General features: G+C 34.1%; 1 protein-coding gene across 3 annotated transcripts in view; it reads left to right on the top strand.

Moving 5' to 3' along the window:
* CPNE8 (copine 8) overlaps positions 1-22,865 on the top strand; it is a 368,836-nt gene that overhangs the window by 256,447 nt on the left and 89,524 nt on the right. For all 3 annotated transcript variants that reach the window (XM_067696130.1, XM_067696129.1, XM_067696131.1), the window contains one exon: positions 13,169-13,244. In XM_067696130.1, the coding sequence (XP_067552231.1) occupies positions 13,169-13,244 (76 nt within the window). The remainder of the gene's footprint in view (positions 1-13,168; positions 13,245-22,865) is intronic.

The following is a 22,865-nucleotide window of genomic DNA, read 5'->3' as shown; positions in this document are numbered from 1 at the left end:
GGTTGAGAGATAGATGATTACGTCAACAAGCAGAGATTTTACCTCTGGGACTGATATACAATGGAGGATACGTAACAAAGGATTCTATCTAGGAAATCTTTGGCAATAAATACAAATATTGGTAATAGTAGTTTGATTAGCTGTTAATAGAAAATGTGGTGTCTTTTTACTGAGCTAGAATCTATTATTTTCTTTCAATTAAATCCAGAAAAATCTGGTTGCTTCAGATGAGCTTGGGAAGAGCGGATGAGTGGAATTCTATATTCCAAGTATAGATGCTTAATTAAGGGTGAGTGAGCTGGCAGAAGTTAAACTGGCTCCCAGATCACTCATTCGTTCCAAATTTCAAATTCATCTTTATAGAGAATATATATTAAATTTTTCTTACTCATTTAATTAATATAATTTGTACACTCATTGATCTTTTTCTGTAATCAGGATCAAAATATATTGAAATTTTCTTATTGCCAGAAACATTGTGGACTATTTACAGCAGTGGTCTCAATTGAAGGCTTGCATGAGAATCCCCTGGAGAGCTTTTCTGAAAATAGGATCTTTGCAGATTCTACTTCAGAAGGCTTGGGGTGCAGTCTAAAGGTTTGTCTTTGAAAAAACTCCCCAGGTCATGCTGATGCACATTTGGGTTGAGAACCAGTTTAGAAAATCATTCTGGAATAGGATAATAAAAAACCTCCGATGGTGAAACTTATTTTTTTTTTTTTTTTGAGATTTGGAACAGAAGATCAATACAATTAAAACATGTTTATGGATATAATGGACTTGGTTTTGGACTTGGTGAATTTAAAATTCTAATATTAGCTTTTGCTTAGTCTTGATGATACTCCAAATGTAAACCTATTTTATAGTCTCAATCAGATAATACTAAAACTCTCCTGATGATCTCATGCCAGAGGAATGAAAACATTTCAGATGACATCAACCTATTTCTGTTGTGCTTTCTTACACATGGCTCAGCTCTTTCTTCCTAACAGATTCAGATATTTCCAAGTCCTGGCTAGGTTTTACCCAGTTTCTCTTTATCTCTCCCAAGAATGTGCTGCTAAAGATTTTGCCATTTACAATATTTCCTTTTCTCTTTCCCACCCCCAATTCCTGTTTTCAAAATTATATATCACAGTGGAGATGTATATCAGGCTATTAGAGCTATGAGACTAGGGAATTGGAGAGATGTTGGAATATAAATTAAAGGTATAAATTGGAGAACCTTCTACTTTAAAAATTTATTTGGAACAATTTAAGTATATGTGATTGCTTCATGAAAGTCTTGGGAGAAAATTCTGCAGAGCTGGCCATAAAGGTCTTACAGTTAAATGAAACTTCTGGTTGTGAGTATGAAGACTTTTTGCTAGTAATGATGCTTGTCCTTCTTTTTCTTTTTTAGATATGAAAATTAAGGCTCAGAATGTGGAAGTGACTTGTCTATTTTATATGACTATTAGGTAGTCATAGCTTTCAAAGCAAACTACTGTTTATTTCTCTGACATAACTGCCTTTCTAAGTGCTGCTTTTATCTCCCATCATCTTAGTGTAGGAAAAATGGAACATGATATTCAGACGTCCAGAATCTTTCCTTTGAAGCACAGGTTCTTCCTTTTAGCATTTGATGGTTACTATAGCAGACATAACCTGAAAGAATTAAAACAAGACAAAAATAAGATTTTAGCCACTTACTCATGTTATAGTCAAATCACACTTAAAAGGCAAATTGTATTGATCTGAAGGAAAACTAAGACACAGAATATTGTCACTACCAGTGAAAACTTAGCTTTGGTAAATGTTCAGATATATTTGAGAACTTGGTGTTATTTATTTATTTTAAAAAGGCAAATTGTATTGATCTGAAGGAAAACTACAACACAGAATATTGTCACTACCAGTGAAAACTTAGCTTTGGTAAATGTTCAGATATATTTGAGAATTTGGTGTTATTTATTTATTTTAAAAAGTTTTTAACCAAATGACTGAGCTGAGCTACCTAAAAGATACTTAATGTCCTGAAGTTTGATTCATTGCTCTCCTACATCAAGCATTTCTACTCTGTTTTTGATATTTAAACTCTGATGTTCAGTTATGATATTCTTAGTTCCAACCTGCTTGGGTGCATAGTTTTGGTACTCACAATTTCTAATTTGTGCCTATACATGCAAGTTGAAGATGGGAAAACAAAAACTGAAGAATAGGTTTTATTTAAAGTATACAGATAATAGTGTATTTATATTATCTAAGTAATTGCTTCAATTATCCACTTCATTAGAAATGGAAGGCACAACTTTCTTTTGTATGTACGTTTTATAATGTTTAGAATCATTTCTGCATTATAGTTTAAGCCATGTATTATAGCCCACATTAAGATTTATGTTACTAAAAATTAGCGACATCTTAATATTATGCTAGCACCACATAAAATTTCCATCTTTGACATTGCACTCAATTTGACACAATCAAGGAATATCTGAGAATAAGCCATTCTCTTGCATTTTTCTTATTTATTCTGTGTGCATATTTAAACAGATTAAATGTAATTGTTTGGCATTAAGATTCAGTTAGAGGGCGTACTCAGTAACTATATTGTGAGTAGTAAATAAGGTCCTTAAAAAGAACTAAATTTGGTATCACAATTTCTCCTATATATAATATGTACTATGTAATGTTTCTAAGGAAGTCAAAGTAATCTGGACTATTAACTTTCGAATTTCAGGTTAATTATATATGTGGCATGTATTAATTACAGTCATATATGCAACACTAAGGGGTGTTGCAGAATTATTTGCAACCTTTTTCAGAAGCAAATCTTCTAAATCTTGAGATTGATACACACTTGAAATAAAATTTTATCAACATATGAAAATATATGTCTATTTAATGATCATGCTACTTAAGTTGCTTGATTTACTAGAATTATTCTATGATTATGACTCTGGAATAGAGATACAATACTTGTTAACTCATATTTTTTGGCCTTAATTTGTGATTTTATCTGTAGAACAGAATAAACATACAAACTAGAGAAGAATTTTTGATGTGCAGTTTTCCCTATGATTTATGTTTAAAGTGAATTCAAAATTGGAATATTTATTTAGATCTATATAAAAATATTCTTATATTTAAATCTTCACACATTCACAATGCCCATTTGAAGCCATTACTCTCTAAATAGTTCTTTATTGTTATTTTACTAACTGTATAGAATAAGATATTTAATATGTAAAAAGAGTTGAGCATATATTCACTTTATATTACATGCTAATATATTTGTATATAGAGAGCATAGTTTAAACAAGCAAGCCAATGGAATGTATGTATTGTAAATTTATATTTTAACCTCTCAGATTAATTTTAACATATATTGAGGTTATGCATTTATGGCCATTTTCTAATATAGTACATTTCTTCCAAGAACCCAAAACATATTTCTGGTGTTCTGTTCAGAACAACTCAAGTTAATCAATTAAACTTTTTTTCTGAAGTGGATGAGAAATTATATTTTATGATTTTGAGGGGTGAAAACTTTTACTAAGAAGCCTAATGACAACCAGAGTCAGTAGAACCCAAAGGTAGAACCAACAGGAAAACATTATCTTTACTGAGTTGCATGGATAGTTCTTTGATTTCCACTAGAAAATTCACAGATTTTTAGGTTGGGTTTTAAGCACAAGGTTCCTACTATGCTTAGTATTAAAGAAGAGGAGCTTCTACAAATAGGGATTATCCATCTAAAAGTACTCACTCAGTACTTTTAATGTTGATTAATGTCTTAGATCTGTACCTCTCGAAAACTCAGGTATTCTGAAATTTTGCTTCATAGTCTTCTGGAACCTCATATAGTTAAAAATATATTAATTTATTCAAGCTTCTAACCAAAAAAAAAACTTTTATATTATCTTATTTCCATATCCTAATACTCTGAAGATATTTACACTGTTAAACCCATTATCATAAAAATTACACTGCTCAAAAACATAAAGAATTATTAGAGCCACCCAAAATACCTCAAAAGTTTGTTTCTCCATAAGTAGTACAAGAAAATAATATTCATTTAGAGAAGTGGAAAGAATAGTTATATAGGTATTCAAAAAGATCTTATAAATCTGAATGGTGATAAGTAGTTATTATTTTTATATTAATGTGAAGTATATTAATATAAAAATAAGCACACAACTCCCTGTAGCTGAAAATCTTTCAAATCTGCAAGTTCTGAGCTGCCACATGAGATCTATGCCAAGGATTACAGTAAACTCTGTCAGCTTTAAATGTGAATTTTCACCAAAGTGAGATGATCATTTTTTAAATTTATAGCATGTACATTTTTTACTACCAATGCCTGATCTACACAGCACAAAATAAAAGTAAATTTTGTGAATTACTTGGTTTTATTTGAGATAAATATTCTAGGCAATTTGGATGACTGCTTTCAGACTTGAATTACCTGAATTATCTATACATGTTAATTAGAAACTACAACAGCAATAATTCATATTTTTCTACTGCGTAAACACACTTTTTTTTAGCTTGTAAGTCTGTTAAATCTGAAAGCTTGACACTGATCAAAGAAAGCTCTCCAAAATGCATTTTTCCCCATAGGTTTGAAAGAACTTCAATAGCAAATTTACTTTAATTTCCTCATCTTTGTGACTTACCACTTGCAGTTGATCTCTCTTGTCTCTTTTGGAGTACCTCAGTCTGTCAGGAAGGTAATGGACAGTATGGAGACCGGTGGCCAGAGAGAGCATCCTTCCACAAGTAAGGATGGCAACGGAGCTAAAACACTTATGATGTTTGTTGGCAACGCTGGCACCACTGTAGGAAAAAGTGTCCCTACACATAGAATAGAGAAAATATGCCAGAGGCGAAGAAGGGATTGTTCGCCACTGAAATGACCTTAACCATAGGGAGCAGTGGATTGTAGTGTGCAACTTGCCAGCTTTTGCTATTTCAGGCTGGGAATTGTGTGGGGTGTGTGTGTGTGTGTGTGTGTGTGTGTGTGTGTGTGTGTATTACTCCTGTCAGGTTTTTTCGCTTGCACTTTCCTATCAGTACAAACCTTGGTTAGAAAAATGATAGCACCCCTGTGTTCCAGTCTTAAACATTGTGAGAAAGCAAGACAAGTTAAGATGATATCATTATCTCTTAAAGACATTACAGTAGTAGTCAATGCTTACAGAGAATAAACAAAGCTAGCAATATTATAGCAAATCTAGATAGATGAGCAAATAGATTTATCTATGAACTCAGGCAAGTTTGAGTGAAAAAAGTAATACATAAATTAAGTAGTAATTTATGAGCACTAGCCCAGAAATATACCAGTGTGTTAGCAAACAATTTATAAAAGCATATGATACATAGCTAAAATAACATTTTTTAAACTATGAATTGAGCCTATCTTCTTATGACTGGTGTTTGTGTGCTTTTTTTTTTAGTCTTGAATAAAGGTTACAGTAAGTTTCCTAAGTACAAATGAGTTCCATTACAAGAGCGTGTTCAAAAGTCCAATTTGTAGTAAGTCCAACAACTTTAGCCTAGGTACCCAACTAACACAATCGGCTATATAGTATTATACTGTAATAGGTTTATAATACTTTTCACACAAATAATACATAAAGAACAAACAAACACAAAGAAATAAAGAAAACATTTTTAATCTTACAGTACAGTAACTTGAAAAATACAGTAGTACAGTACAACAGCTGGCATACAGGGGCTGGCATCAAGTGAATAGGCAAGAAGAGTTATTGAGTGGAGGAGGGAGAGGAGTTGGGAGATGATAGAGCTGAGGGATCTTCTGCAATAGGAGGTGGAGGGCAAGCTTCAATTTCATGCACATTTGCATCTTTGAAAGTTTGCAACTTGAAGGTTCATATGTAGGGGACTTACTGTATTAATATGCTGGAGAGAAAGTGATTACTTTGAATTGCATTTATTTGGGCATAAACCAATGACAAAGAAAGACTAAGAAGCTACAAAAGCATGGAATCCCATTTTTTTAAACTTTGATCCTTTGGCCAACATCAAATTTATTATTATTTTATGTTAATACTGCTTCTGTTTCATTTGTTTTGTTTTGTTTTGCTTTGCTTATTATAGTAATACTGATTATTTTTATTAATTCTCATTAGTCTGAAAAAAATAACATTCACTAACTGATAGTGTATATTTTAGAAACGGGATACTGAATCACACAGACATTTCTTTCCAGAGATTAACGCTCAAGCTAAAGATTAGAATTCAATCACTTTGAAATTACAGAGAAAAGTATGTGACATGCATAACATAAGTATTTAAAAATCCACAAAATTGGGGACTTCCCTGGTGGCACAGTGGTAAAGAATCTGCCTGCTAATGCAGGTGACATGGGTTCGAGCCCTGATCTGGGAAGATCTCACATGCTGCAGAGCAACTAAGCCTGTGTGCACCACAACTACTGAGCCTGCGTGGTGCACCTACTGAAGACCACGCACCTAGAGCCCATGCTCCGCAGCAAGAGAAGCCACCGCAATGAGAAGCCCGCGCACTGCAACGAAGAGTAGCCTCCACTCGCTGCAACTAGAGAAAGCCTGCACACAGCAACAGACCCAACCCAACCAAAAATAAATAAATAAATAATATATTTTAAAATAAATATATAAATAAAATTAAAAATAAAACTCCATAAAATTGGAGATTTTTACTTCAGATGTTATCTCAATTAACTTCCTAATTCATATAATCGTAGAAAAATATCCAAAGGTCCTGTAGAGCTAAAGAAACTCCATCCTGCCTTATAATGAATTAAATTGCATTTGTGAAACTGTTGATAGGTAAAAGTTATTTTACATTAAGAATTTTTGGCTTTAGATATGACACACTTTTTATTTGATTAGGCAAATTTGAATTTGAATGAGGAGTTTTTGCTTGACAATATTTTGGTGCATTAAGCTTATTAGAGGCAATAGAAAAAAATTGAAGGTAATTCTCTTTCAAAAGTTAGACTTTATAGTTAAAATTTGCAGTATAGATACACATGCAGTTTAAATAATCTAACATTGAAAGTAATGTATATAATATAAAATACACTTTAAAAATAAGTATATAGCATGTATTTTTTAAAAAATTGGAGTATTTAGGCATACAATTTTGGTTTCAATCTGATAAATCATCATAAAGAACAGTTCCTTTATTATGGCATATACCATTTGCTATATCTAAACCACATTAAAAATATTGTCTTTATCTTAGAAAATGTGGTTTGTCTAACTCTTTGTGTAGATAAAAAAATAAGTGAAAATAAAGTTAATAAGCAAAATATTAAGTAATAATAGGTGAAATATAAACTTACTAAAATGTATGATTATGTAGATGTAACATTATATATGATTATATAAAATTTTATATATATTTACACCCAAAAGGAAATGAAGACTTATTTTATATATATATATGGTATTTATATCTTTTAAAATTTCTGCCTGTATTAGAAGTGGATCAAGGAGCAGGTGTTAATAAGACTGATAAAATTAGCCTTTTTCTCCTGGGAATTGATAATGTTTGAGGGTGATATCTGTTTCCTTCTTGGAGGCTCAGAAGTGTTGTTGTAATCTACAGAAGGAGCAAAGAAAATGTAAACCTTCTGAAATTACTTAAAATTTCAACAAAATGAGGTAAATGAAAACTTCTATGTTGAATACATTCATATATATCTTATATATAATAATTCCTATCAGTAAAAACAAACGAGGACATTACAAAGAAAAAAACTACTTTTGTCAGAATGTGCTGATAATCTGTGTTTACTGGGGCAATTAATTAAGAATCATGATAGTTCTGTAGATTTAAGTATAGACCAAATCATAACTGAGGAATAGTTAAAGACGTATTTCTGACTTTTTAAAGGAAACTAAATTCTCTGTCTGGATTTGAGGAAGTTACAAGAAAAAAAAGACTTGATTTTGTTGAAATTTTAAGAATCAGTGAAGGCTAGTGTCATCTCATTAATAAAAAATTCCTAAATGCTGAAAAGTTGGTTCAAAGTCAAAAGCTTTGACTAGAAGGAAAGCAAAAAAAAAAAAAAAAAAAAAAAAGCAAAATCAGGAACAGCTGATATGCTATTGTTATCTGGACTTATAAAGACTTTTTGTGGTGATCATGGGAAATCACAAGTCCCATGGTACATTTTACTTGTAATTATGGAATTAATAGCTTGGTTTCAAATAGGAAAGATCCTGCCAATTTTTATGCTGAAATCTTTTCAGTATCCCAATTAGAGAAATTATCTTTAATATACAGTTTGTTTACAAGTCCTCATTTGAGACATTCTTTAGTGCACACCTGAAATATGTCACACTCCAAAAGAGAGGTATGCTTAATGAATTAAGCATTCTTACATAAGACCAGTACAAGCCACAGGTATATGTGTAACTCCCAAATATCAATTCATAAGCCTGTTACATCTTCAAAGGGTTATTTTGATTAAAGCTTCTTTAAAACTATTCATATAAGTGTCTAGAGTCATATTACTTACTAATCAGAAAAATATATTTTAGTAACGTCTTTTATAAGGAATCAAACACCTTTCACAGAAAGAATTTAAATGAATTATCTAGGATTATTTTCAAAACAGTAAATAGACATTGCCTCCAATTTTTAGGTGAAGACATAAAGACCCCAAAGTGACTGATTTACTCAAGACAACATGATGAGAGAGAGAGGGATGAGATGGATTCAGTGTGTATTTGTCATTTGTGCCTATGTGCAAAAATTAGTTTAATGACTGAGAGGAAAATAAGCATCATCTATTCTGCCCAAAGCAGGTTGATCTTCAGGAAGATCATTGGAAACACCAAGCAAAGGCAATATTCTCGTCTCTTTTTTCTATGTCTTTTGTGTGATTATGTGGGTGCAGTTCTATGGGAAAATAACAGTTATCAACATAACCCTCAGAGTTGTTTCAAAGAAATAGAGTAGCAATGGCTAATATGTTTTGCACTTGTGCCATTCTTTTGGACTAAATGAAATTCATGAGAGGCAAAATTGTTAATATTACTGGCAAGGTAAGATTACAGCATGACCATGATATTAACTTGAGTATATTTGCAACATTCAAAAATTCCCATTGGTTACCAGGCACTGAAGTAGATGCTGAGAATACTGAGATGAAATTATCATCTTTCTTAACTTCAAGTATGCTATAAAAGCTAAGAGGGGAGATATATAAACAACAGCTGTTATACAATATAGGAAGTATGATGATAGAGAGAATTGGGTTTTTTTTTTAAACAAAGAGGAAGAGCATAAAGCAGGAAAGATTTCTTAGAGGAGATAATAGCGAAGCAGTAGAGTAAAAGATAAGTGAAACAAGATACCAAAAGTAGGGGAAGATGGACACTTTGTTAAATAGGGACTGTCCTACATGTTTCAGATATAAATATGAATATACATAATACCCATTTTCCACTATTAATAGAGCATAGAAATGATTATAATATTCAGATTTTATTCAAAAATTTAATCACTTTACTCAAACAAGGCATTTTAGAGCCAAGTTACTACCTGTAATATTAATCAGTTTGCTCTCAATATTGGTTTATTTCATCAGATTTTAAGTAACATATATCAATTATAAAAAATTTTTGGAAAAAAATTAGAGATGTAAGTGGACACAAATCAGATCAACCACCCTGCAGTAAACTTTATTTTGTAAGTGCAGTCAGAGAGATTGAGACTTATAACATAGAATAATTATTTTAGTTACAATTAAAGTAACAGGAAATAGCAAAGCACTATTATTGAATCTCAAGGAAATTGTTGATTGTAATTTATTATCAAAGTACTTTTCATCATATTTCTCTGTATAGTGAGAATTGTTTCAACATTACAGTATTGACAGTTGTGAACAGATAAAAATATTAAATTACTTTTAATCTCAGAAGAATCTAGTAATGGTTGATGATAGGGAAAAAGATAATTATAAGAATAAATCAGTGAAAACCACCTTCAATACTTACTTTAAAGTACTTATCTATGATTTAATATATAGCATTTGAAGAACGGTAGTTGACAAAGGAAACTAAAAATTCCCATGCATTTCAAGAGATCTATGACAAAATTGACCTGAGAATTATTCACTTATCCACCCAGATTCTTCAGATGTATTCTTGAGACAAAGCACCTTATGTCTAGGCTTGGCTATTTCATTGCTGTTGCCACTTATGTTTATGACCTTTTGACAAATCATCAATTCTTGATCATCCATTTCTCTGTATCTGAATAGATGCAATGATGTGTTTTCTGTATGTCACAGAAATCTTGTCTTGGAGCATGAAATGTAATTTGTGACTCAATACATTTTCTCCTCTACAGCACAAGGATGGCATTGCATTTGTATGACATGCAAATTAAGTGTTTTATGCAAAATAATCATCTTTAACAAGATTCAGAAGGGGAACAAATATTTAATTCATTCTTTATGTTCTGTCTTATTCTGAAAAGATCCAAGGAAGCTTATAATAAGACATAGTGAACTAAACTGTGAGAGGAAATTGAAGCAAAGGGAAAATAAGAGTAAGATATCTGAAAAGGTTGCTGAGGATTCCTAGCACATCATGAAAACATATCGTGCTACAGATGTGCCACAAATTTGGCTTAAGCTCTTTTAACAACCAACTTCAGAGGCAAAAATCTTGTTTCATGATAAACAGGGTCTTTTCAGAATAGGAAACACAAGTGAGCAGCACAGATTCCTAGCACTGAGACCAAAGAGAATTGTACCCCTTTGTTAATCACTCAACTCTGCAGGGTAACAAACTTAACAAGAACAAAACAGATCTAAATGTTCAAAAACTGCTTCTTAGAAAGTTTCACCATGACTTCAGCATGGCATGTCAGTGTGCAGTTGAGGAAACCTGACCATTGCACTTGGGTCCAGATTTGCCACTCTGTTGGACAGGCTTTATCCAGATGGATGTATTACATGTTCTTGAGATGTGATTGAGTAATTGCATAATTAATCTCAACTGAGTAATGGAAACCAGTAACTATTGCTTCTCTCACCCAAGTTCTTGATTAGTATTGAGTGGCAGGAGGCCTAAACATTGAATTTAAACAATGAACCAAACAGGGGTAGAATTTACACAGTCAGAAAACTACCATGAGGGAGTAAATGATCCAGCCATTTTCTAAGGCTTCAATATTAGGTTCCTACCACAAGTGTGGTGAGCTCTGGTTATACAAGGCTTGTCCACACTTACCAATATCAAAGTGTGTTTAAAATGCTTTAATAGAACATTTTTCTCAGTGACTATTACTTAAGTTATGTAAAACACACATAGCAATGGAAGAGGATAGGTTCTAAGCAGAATTTCCATAACTCAGAATTTTTAAGATTTCTGTGAAAGATATCACAGTTATAAGCTTGCACTTCTAAAAGTCAAAGAGAATTATTTTATTTATAAGAAATATGTAGCACGAAAGTACTGTTTTGTAATTTTCCCTGTGTAAATTGAAAGAGTGAATACTGGAGGTTTGGATTCACAAATGCAAAAATGCAAATATATTTGGTTACAGTCTTCAATGGTCTTTCCTTTTATCATTTTCATGTGTGTAGATCTGCTTTTGAAAGTTAAATCTAAAAAAGATCAAGGTGCTACTGGTGTAAAGAGGAATGCCTTGTATAGACTATTGTCATAAATGTAAAAGATCTTTAAGATAAGGGAGAACTGGGAGGCTGGATATCTGAGTTTTATCTTAATTAAAAAATATATATTTTTTTTATGACAAAAATGCTACTTAAATTAATGGCAGCAAGTTTTCCTTTGAAATCCCAGCTTTAGCAATCAGTAGTTTGGTTGGCTAGCCACAATTTGCTTGTTGCTTGTTACTGGTCATCAGGTCTATGGAAGGTTTATGGATTTTAGTGAATCACAGTTAAACATAAACCTGCCTGGAGTTTGGGGAAGATATCCATTTTTATGGTAATAAACACCTCACATTTGCAAGCAAATGAGCCAAGCTTAAACTCTTATGATACAAATAGCAGTGCCAACACCCCCTATGTTTGTTATACTACTTCAGCTCCTACAGTCTTTATCTTCTTCCTCTGATGCATTACATTTCACCACTGCACCAAATACCAGCATTTTATGTTTATTTCTCAGCAGTGTGTGTTCAACCTAGTGTTGACCGTTAAATTAGTGCAGAGTAGTAGAATACACCTCCCTTCTAAACTGGTGAATGCATAAGATCTGTTTTACAGTTGCATAAGCCAGCCTCAGTAATCACATTGGTAAGGATTTTATATTGAGAACTAACATATGCTTTCTCAATCCTTACCCTTCCACACCTAAACTGAGAAGGCACCTGTAGAAGTTCTGCTTTCTGAGAAGGCAGTGATGATTGCTTTAAGGTAAAGAAGTTTAGAATAACCATGTTTTGTATTAACAATGTACTTTAAAATTATTAGTATAAGGCTTGGTGAATATTCTCTATGTTGATGTTTAAAAATAGTGTCCCTTTGGGGCTTCCCTGGTGGCACAGCGGTTGAGAGTCCGCCTGCCGATGCAGGGGACACGGGTTCATGCCCCGTGCGCGAGGATCCCGCGTACCGCGGAGCGGCTGGGCCCGTGAGCCATGGCCACTGGGCCTGCGCGTCTGGAGTCTGTGCTCCGCAGCGGGAGAGGCCACAACAGTGAGAGGCCCGCGTACCGCAAAATAAATTAATAATAATAATAATAATAATGTCCCTTTTAAAACTAGTGTCCTATTACATCCTGGTCATAGAAAAGTTTGAAGATTTTGTATATTATATTTGTGATTATTGATATGGATAATAATAAATTTTTGAGTGTCTTAAACTTTCATCCTAATTAATGGTTAATCATTTGGATAGCATAGATGATTTAATGCTTTTGAGATATGAGTTATTAAACCTAATATACCTATTTGAAATATTAGCATTGGTGGGATAAATTAAATATTTTTTGAATACTAACAAAATGTAATTTTGGGTATGCGTAACAATTAAAGAACAATGAAATTATGTATCAGTGTGTTTTAAATTATCACGTTGTTATGTTCATAATAATATCAAGCATTTTTCATGATTAAACTATATTTTTTAAAACATAATTAACAAATGTATGAAAACTAATACTATGTATATTTTCCCCCTTAATTTTAGTCATGATTTCATTGGAGAATTTACAACAAGCTATAGGGAACTTTCTAGAGGGCAATCACAGTTCAATATATATGAGGTAAGAGGAATTTTATTTTATTATTATTTTTCTCTGGAATAAGTATATGTATTCTTTTAAAGTATAGGTTTTTACAAAAGATAATTGCCAAAGGTTACCAATATGTGTAAGAATCTTTAAACTTATTGAGCAGATTGGTTTTTGAGATTAAACAATAGTATTTCTCTTCAAATCACGTGGTCTTTCAAATCTACTTTGAGTGATTTAAAAATTCTTGCCTATGAAACCTTTTCTTATTTTAAAAACATTCAATATAGATACAAGTTTATTCTCCCTTGAGCTTCAGCCTTTATGTTTTGCCTTCCTAAGCTCTTCCTCAATCCTTTTTTAATAAAAATAGAAAAATTTTCTGTCGGCATGGTGTTAACAAGTCGTTTTTTTGCTTAGTATGTTTGAACATCTTACCTGTTATTTAGATGAAAACTGAAGGAAATGAGAAAGTATGATTCAGTCATTAAATTCAGTCATTAAAGAAATCCAAGTTATTAAAGCAAACACACTAGTTATTTCTGCCTTAAACCTATCTTGCCAGTTAACTACCAGGTATGTGTTGAGCATAAAGTATGTTCTAGCACTGTTAATCCTTGAGGTTTGTTATCTGTACATTCTCTGTGACTTTTTTTAAAGACTTTTTTGATGCGGACCATTTTTAAAATCTTTATTGAATTTGTTACAATATTGCTTCTGTTTTGTGTTTTGGTTTTTTGGCCCTGAGGCATGTAGGATCTTAGCTCCCCAACCAGGGATCAAACCCGCACCCCTTGCATTGGAAGGTGAACTCTTAACCACTGGACCAACAGGAAGTTCCCTCTGTGATTTTTTAAATTTAATATACATCATTAGCAAAGGAGAATATCTCAGTACTTAGTCAATAATGATAACTCTTTCCTGCCAGATTGACACTATTTGACACTAAAATTAACCTCCTTTAAGTTAAGAGTGGAGGAATCTCCTTCTCCTATCACCTTCTTACTAGGCTAAAGCAGTTGTATTCCATGCATTCATTCATTTATTAGTTTATGAATAAAATATTTATGACATGAATTCTATATTCCACACTCTATATTAGGCCCCAAGGATGCAGCAATGAATGAAAATTTCACTGTCTAATGGGAGAGACAAACACGTAAAATGCATTTAGATTATCTGATAGGTGCTATATATACCTAGTTGACTATGAGATATCTAGAGTGGGGTGCAGCAAACTTATCCCAAGAAAGCTACCCAGGCAAAGACAAAGTTGAAGTAATGGATCAATTTTTCTATCTGGGTCTTTCGGGGACAGAATATTAAGGCTCTAAATAGACAGTAGAAGTAATATAAGACAGGTTGTACTTATATGGATGCCTGTTTTTTTCTCCAAACCCTCAAGGCTGAGGAGAAACAACACATGCATACTAGTCCTCCTTGTACTTAGAATTCATTTACTGCCAGTCACATAATGCTCCAAAGATCAATTATTTTGAGTTTCCTTAGCTTTAAAATGTCTTCTTCTCTTTGGATCTCTCTTATCCAACAAAGCTTGCTTAATGAGATTGATGTCGCATCTGATGTTATGACAAAGAAGCTTAGTAACAATTATTCCTTATTAAATACCTGCATGAATATTTGTGCCATAACTTCAAATAAAAATGTGTTCTTATTATTCATATTATCAATAGAAGAGATCAGTCTGAAGAAAATCTGGAGGAACATTATGTGTTTTGTCTAAGTAGTTTTAGAATTTCGATGGACAGCTAGCTCTTGGTCCAATACACTGGAAACTTCATTTTCTGCACACATGTAAGGGATTCAGTTTTGTTGAGGCAACCATGGAAATTTTCAACAATTGTTCCTTCAAATATTCTTTCTGCCCCTTTCACTCTCCCTTCTCCTTTTGGTACTCCGTGTATATATATATATATATATATATATATATATATATGTTGTGCTTGATCATATCTCACAAGTTCATATTTTTTTCTTTTTCTTTCTTACACTAGAAAATCTCAACTGACCCATCTTCAATATCACTCATTATTTCTTCTGCCAGCTCAAATGTTCTATTTAGCTCCTCTAGCGAATTTTTCATTTGTTACTGTGCTTTTTAAGTTGAGAATTTCTATTTTTTATAATTTTGACCTACTTATTGATTTTTCTATTTGGTGAGACATTGTTTCATACTTTATTTCTTTATATATAGCTTCTTTAGTTTTTTAAACATATTTATAGTAGCTGATTTAAAGAATTTATTAAATAAATCCCATATCTACAAGTTCCCAGGGGCAGTTTTGATGCGGACCATTTTTAAAATCTTTATTGAATTTGTTACAATATTGCTTCTGTTTTGTGTTTTGGTTTTTTGGCCCTGAGGCATGTAGGATCTTAGCTCCCCAACCAGGGATCAAACCCGCACCCCTTGCATTGGAAGGTGAACTCTTAACCACTGGACCAACAGGAAGTTCCCTCTGTGATTTTTTAAATTTAATATACATCATTAGCAAAGGAGAATATCTCAGTACTTAGTCAATAATGATAACTCTTTCCTGCCAGATTGACACTATTTGACACTAAAATTGACCTCCTTTAAGTTAAGAGTGGAGGAATCTCCTTCTCCTATCACCTTCTTACTAGGCTAAAGCTTTTTTTCCTCTGTATGGGCCATACTTTCTTGTTTCTATGCATGTCCTGTATTTTTGGTTGTTGTTGAATGTTGGAAAGTTTTAAAAAATATAATATAGTAACACTGGAGATCAGATCCCCTGCTTTTCCGGGATTTGTTGTTGTTGCTGTTTGTTTGTTTAGTTACTTTCCTGGAGTAATTATGTAAAGTCTGTTTTCTTTGCTGAGTGGGTCATTTCAGTCTGTGCCTTGTTAGCTAGTGGTCAACACATGATTTGACAGAGATTTGTGTATGTTGGTGCACTTCTTATATGCTCCAAGTATAAAATTCTGCCTTGGCTTTCACTTGCTGTTTAAACAGAGACTCAAAGTCAGTCAGAGTTGAAGGATTAGGGCTTCCTCAAGGTCTTCCCTGGCCATGCATACAGTCCTGCACAAGCATTTGGTCTTCTAGATCCCCAGCAATATGCCTGAGCTTTTAAAAACCTCCTACTTGAGATCAGATTAAGAAGGTGGAGGAGTAGGACATGGAGCTTACCTTCTCTCACAAATTACATCAAAAATACATCTACATGTGGAGCAATTCTCATAGAACATCTACTGAATTCTGGCAGAAGACCTCAGACTTCCAAAAAGGCAAGAAAAATCTCTGGATAAGGCAAAAGAAAAAAGAGGAAAAAAAAAGAGAGAGAGAGAAAGGAATCAGGACAGGACCTGTGCTCCTGGGAAGGAGCTGTGAAAGGGTAAAGTTTTCCACACACTGGGAGGTCCCCTTACTGGCAAGGAGATCAGTAAGGACAGAGAGGGAGCTTTGGAGCCTCTGAGGAGAGCACAGCAACTGGTTTACAGAGGGCAAAGCGCAGAGAGACCTGCGCACATGGTCAGTGCCACCCACCCAGAACTCCTCAACCTGAGACACTCATCGCTGGTGCAGATGGGGGCTGTGTGCTGAGGCTTGGGCTTTGATGGTCAGACCCGGGGGAGAGGACTGGGGTTGGCTGCATGAAGACAGCCTGAGGGGGGTAGAGTGTGGTGTGAGAGGAGGCCTGGGCCCACCAGAGAGGGAGGGTGCTATTGTTGGGAGGCATGCGAGGAGAGGGGTGGGCCCACCATAGGAGCTTCTTACTCCACACACACTATCAGGTGGCAGGGCATCATCTATATGAGCTCCAGAGGTAGGTACAAGCCGCCACTGCCATCTCGGACTCCAGAGGCAGGTGCAGAATACTGCCAAGTGTCCTGTGACGGGGAGCCAACCACAGCTCCTGCTTTCCTGGGAGCATGCACAGCCCGCCACCACCAGAGAGGGTCCTGTGACTGGGCACCAACAGCTGCCCCAGATTCCCTGGGAAGGTGCATGACCCACCATGGCTGCCAAGGGTCCCACAACCCAGAGCCAACCTCTGCCTCCACCTTCCTGGGAGCTGACATGAGCCACGTGCCTGCACACCCCTTATCAAGGCGAAAATAGCCAGCACACACTGAGGAAAGAGATGGCAATCATCCAAACCAAGAACAGCCCTCATGACAAAAAAATATTAAACCCATACAAGCTATGCAGGGAGGCTCCTGTATATAAATAGCCCTCCAATACTACAGTAGATAGCTGTTTCCCCTAAACTCACAGAGAAAGAGAAATATAAGCAAAATGAAGAAGCAGAGGAACCACTTCCATTAAAAGCCCAAGAGAATTCCCCTGAAGGAACAAACAATGAAACAGATCTCTTCAGTCTAATAGACACCAAGTTCAAAAAGGAGGTAATGAAAATACTGAAGCAATTAAGAAAGGCTATGGACAGAAATGCAGATTACTGTAAAAAGGACTAGAAACTATAAGGAGGAGCCAAGAAAATTTAGAAAATTAATTTGCTGAGATGAAAGCTGAGCTAAAGGCAGTGAGTAGCAGAATGAATAATGCAGAAGAAAGAATAAGTAATCTGGAAGATAGAATAATGGAAATTACCCAATCAGAGTAGCAGATAGAATGTCAAATGCAAAAAAAAAAAAAGAAAGCAATATAAGAGACCAATGGAATAATATAAAATGTGCCAATCTATGCATAATAGGGATTCCAGAAGGAGAAGAACGAGAAAAGGGGATTGAAAATGTATTTGAAGAAATCATGGCTGAAAACTTCCCAAACTTAAAGAAGGAAGCAGATATCCAGTTACAGGAAGCACAGAGAGTCCCAAACAAGATGAATCCAAACAGACCTACATCAAGACATATTGTAATAAAAATGACAAAAGTTAAAGACAAAGAGAGGATTCTAAAGGATCAAAAGAAAAACAAAGAGTTTTTTACAAGGGAACCCCCATAAGGCTGTCAGCTGATTTCTCTACAGAAACACTGCAGGCTAGAAGGGAGTGGCAAAATATATTCAACGTCTTGAAAGGGAAAAATCTACAACCTAGAATATTCTACCCAGCAAGATTATCATTTAGAATAGGAGGAGAAATAAAGAATTTCTCAGACAAGGAAAAACTAAAAGAATACAGCAATACTAAACCTATCCTAGAAGAAATATTGAAATATTTTCTCTAAACAGAAAAAGAGCAAGAAGATATAGGAAAGAGGAAATCATAATTTGAAAGTAAATCACTTAAATTAGCCAGTACACAGATCAAAAAGATTTTTAAAAAAAACCTATTTGTGAAAGTGATGATAAACACAAGGAACAGCAAAAGGATAAACATGAAGATGTAAAAAAGGACATCAAAATCATAAAATGTGGGGAAGGAGAGTAAGAAAATGCAGATTCTTGGTGTTGTTTAGAATGTGTTTCCATCTATATGACTATCAGTCTAAAGCAAGCAGATATAGGAAGAGGATAATGTACTTGAAAAACAGGGCAACCACAAATCAAAAACATACAAGAGATTCACAAAAACCAAAAAGAAGAGAAAGCAAGCATAAAATAAAAGGAAATGATCCAACGACAAAAGAAAAGCAAAAAGAAAGGAACAAAGAAGAAACAAAGAATCAACTGGAAAACAAGGTCTTATGTGGCAATAAATACATATGTATCAATAATTACGTTAAATGTCAAGGGACAGAAAGCTCCAATCAAAAGGCATAGAGTGGCAGCCTGGATAAAAAACAAGAGCTTACAATATGCTGCCTGCAAGAGAAAGAAACCCCCCCTTAGGGCAAAGGATATACATAGATTGAAAGCAGCGAGGGGGTGGAAAAGATATTTCATGCAAACGGAAATGAAAAGAAAGAGGGTGTTGCAATACTCATATCAGACAAAATAGACTTTAAAGCAAAGGTGATAAAGGACACGATATAATGAAGAAAAGATCAATACATGAGAGGATTTCACACTCATCAACATATATGCACCTAATATAGAAACACCCAAATACATAAAATAAATACTAACAGACATAAAGGGAGAAATTGATGGGAATACATTAACAGTAGGAGACTTTAGTACCCCAGTCACATCAATGGACAGATCTTCTAGACAGAAAATCAATAAGGCAACAGAGATCCTAAATTATACAATAGAACAGTTAGACTTAATTGATATTTTCAGGATATTACATCCAAAAAAAAAAAAAAAAACAGAATACACATTCTTTTCAAGTGCATATCAAACAGTTTCTAGGATTGACCACATACTAGGGCACAAAGCTAACCTCAACAAATTTAAGAGTATACAAATTATTTCAAACATCTTCTCTGACTACAACAGCATGAAGCTAGAAATCAACCACAAGAAAAGAAATGAGGAAAAAAATGATTCCATGGAGACTAAACAACATGCTACTAAAAAACCAATGGGTCAAAGAGGAAATCAAAAAGGAAATTAACAAATACCTTGAGACAAATGACAATGAAAACACAACCATACAAAATCTATAAGATGCAGCAAAAGCAATTCTTAGAGGGAAGTTCATAGCAATACAGGCCTTCCTCAAAAAGCAAGAAAAATCTCAAATAAACAACCTAACCTACACTTAAAAGAATTATAAAGAGAAGAACCAACAAAACCTAAAGCCAAAAGAAGGAAGGAAATAATAAAGATCAGGGAGGAAATAAATAAAATAGAGATTATCAAAACAGTGAAAAACAAAAAATCAATAAAACCAAGAGCTGGTTCTTTGAAAGGATAAGCAAAGATGACATACCTCTGACCAGGCTCACCACAAAGAAAAGAAAGCGAACCCCAAAAAACAAAATAAGAAATGAAAAAGGAGAAATCTCAACTTATACCACAGAAACATGAAAACATACCATGAACAATTATACACCAACAAATTTGACAACCTAGAAGAAATGGACAACTTTCTAGAAACATACAGCCCACCAAAATTGAATCAAGAAGAAAGAGATAATTGAACAGACTGATCACTAGAAGTGAAATAAAATCTGTAGTAAAAAAAATAATAAAAATCTTGCTACAAACAAAAGGACCAGATGGCTTCACAGTTGAATTCTACCAAACATACAAAGAAGAACTTATACCTATTTTTCTCAAACTCTTCCAAAAGATTGAAGAAGAGGGAACACTCCCAAAGACATCTATGAAGCCACCATCACCCTGTACCAAAACCAGACAAAGATACCATCAACAAAAAAAATTACAGGCCAATATCTTTGGTGAATATAGATGCAAAAATTCTCAATAAAATATTAGCAAACTGAATCCAACAGCACATAAAAATATCATACACCATGACCAAGTGGTATTCATTCCAAGCTCACAAGGATGGCTCAACATACACAAGTCAATCAATGCAATACACCACATTAACAAAGAAAAGTCAAAAACTACATGATCATCTCAACAGATGCAGAAAAAGCATTTGACAAAATTCAACATCCATTCATGATAAAAAAAACTCTTACCAAAGTGGGAATAGAGGGAATATATCTCAACATAATAAAAGCCATTTATGACGGACCCACAGCCAATATAATACTCAACAGTGAATACTCAATGGTGAAATACTCAATGGTAAAAGCCTTCCCATTAAAATCTGGAACAAGACAAGGATTCCCACTCTCACCACGTGTATTCAAGAGAGAATTGGAAGTCCAGCCACAGGAATCAGACAAGACAAAGAAAGGCATCCAAATTGGAAGGGAAGAGGTAAAATTGTCACTATATGCAGATGACATGATACTATACATAGAAAACCGTAAGGACTCCACACAAAAACTTCTAGATCTAATAAATGAATTTAGCAAAGTAGCAGGATACAAGATTAACATTCAGAAATTGGTTTCATTTCTTTACACTAACAATGAAATATCAGAAAGGGAATGTAAAACAAAACAATACCTTTCAAAATTGCACCAAAAAAATAAAATGCTTAGGAATAAACCTGACCAAGGAGGTGAAAGACTTATATGCTGAGAACTATAAAATACTCCAAAACATTAATAAAGAAAATTAAAGAGGATTCAAAGACATGGAAATATATCACGTGCTCTTGGATTGGAAGAATTGGTATTGTTAAAATGGCAATACTACCCAAAACCAACTACAGATTTAATGCAATCCCTATCAAATTGCCTATGACATTTTCACAGAACTAGAACAAATTATCCAAAATTTTATATGGAACCATAAAAGACCCAGAATTGCCAACCCTGAGGAACAAAAACAAAGCAGGAGGTATAACTCTCCCAGACTTCAGACAGTACTACAAAGCTACAATAAATAAAGTGGTGTTGGCACAAAAACAGACATACGGATCAATGGAACAAAATAGAGAGCCCAGAAATAAATCTACACACCTATGGTAAATTAATCTTTGACAAAGGAGGCAAGAATATAAAATAAGAAACAGACAGTCTCTTCAGCAAGTTTTGCTGGGAAAGTTGGACAGCTGCATGTAAATCAATGAAGTTAGAACACACCCTCACACCATGCACAAAAATAAACTCAAAATGGCTTAATGACTTAAACATAAGATATGACACCATAAAACTCCTAGATGAGAGCACAGGCAAAACATTCTCTGACATAAATTGTACCAATGTGTTCTTAGGTTCATCTCCCAAGGCAATAGGAATAAAAACAAAAATAAACAAATGGTACCTAATCAAACTTACAAGCTTTTGCATAGCAAAGGAAACCATAAAATAAGCAAAAAGACAACCTACGGAAGGGGAGAAAAATATTTGCAAATGATGCAACCAACAGGGGCTTAATCTCCAAAATATACCAACAGCTCATACAACTCAACAGCAACAAAAAAAACAAACAACCCAATCAAAAAATGGGCAGAAGCCCTTAATAGACATTTCTCCAAAGAAGACATATAGATGGCCAAAAAGCACAGGAAAAGATGCTCAAAATCACTAATTATTAGAGAAATGCAAATCAAAACTACAATGTGGTACCACCTCACACCAGTCAAAATGGCTATCATTTAAAAAATCTACAAAGAACAAATGTTGGAGAGGGTGTGGAGAAAAGGGAACCCTCCTACACTGTTGGTGGCAATGTAAGTTGGTGCAGCCACTATGGAAAACAGTATGGAGGTTCCTCAGAAAACTAAAAATAGAATTACCATATGATCCAGCAATCCCACTCCTTGGTGTATACCCAGACAAAACTATAATTCAAAAAGATGCATGCATCCCTATATTCATAGCAGCACTATTCACAATAGCCAAAACATGGAAGCAACCTAAATGTCCATTGACAGATGAATGGATAAAGAAGATGTGGTACATATATACAGTGGAATACTACTCAGTCATAAAAAAGAACAAAATAATGCCATTTGCAGCAACATGGATGCAACTTAGAGATTATCATACTAAGTCAGAAAGAGAAAGACAAATACTATATGATATCACTTATATGTAGAATCTAAAATATGGCACAAATGAACCTATCTACAAAACAGAAACAGACCCACAGACATAGAGATCAGACTTGTGGTTGCCAAGGGGATGGGGGGAGAGGGATGGACTGGGAATTTGGGGTTTGTAGATGCAAACTATTACATTTAGAGTGGATAGACAACAAGGTCCTACTGTATAGCACAGGGAACT

The sequence above is a fragment of the Pseudorca crassidens genome, chromosome 11 (genome assembly GCF_039906515.1).
Source record: "Pseudorca crassidens isolate mPseCra1 chromosome 11, mPseCra1.hap1, whole genome shotgun sequence".
In the NCBI taxonomy this organism is placed as follows: domain Eukaryota; kingdom Metazoa; phylum Chordata; class Mammalia; order Artiodactyla; family Delphinidae; genus Pseudorca; species Pseudorca crassidens.
This window is presented reverse-complemented; position numbering and strand designations above follow the sequence as displayed.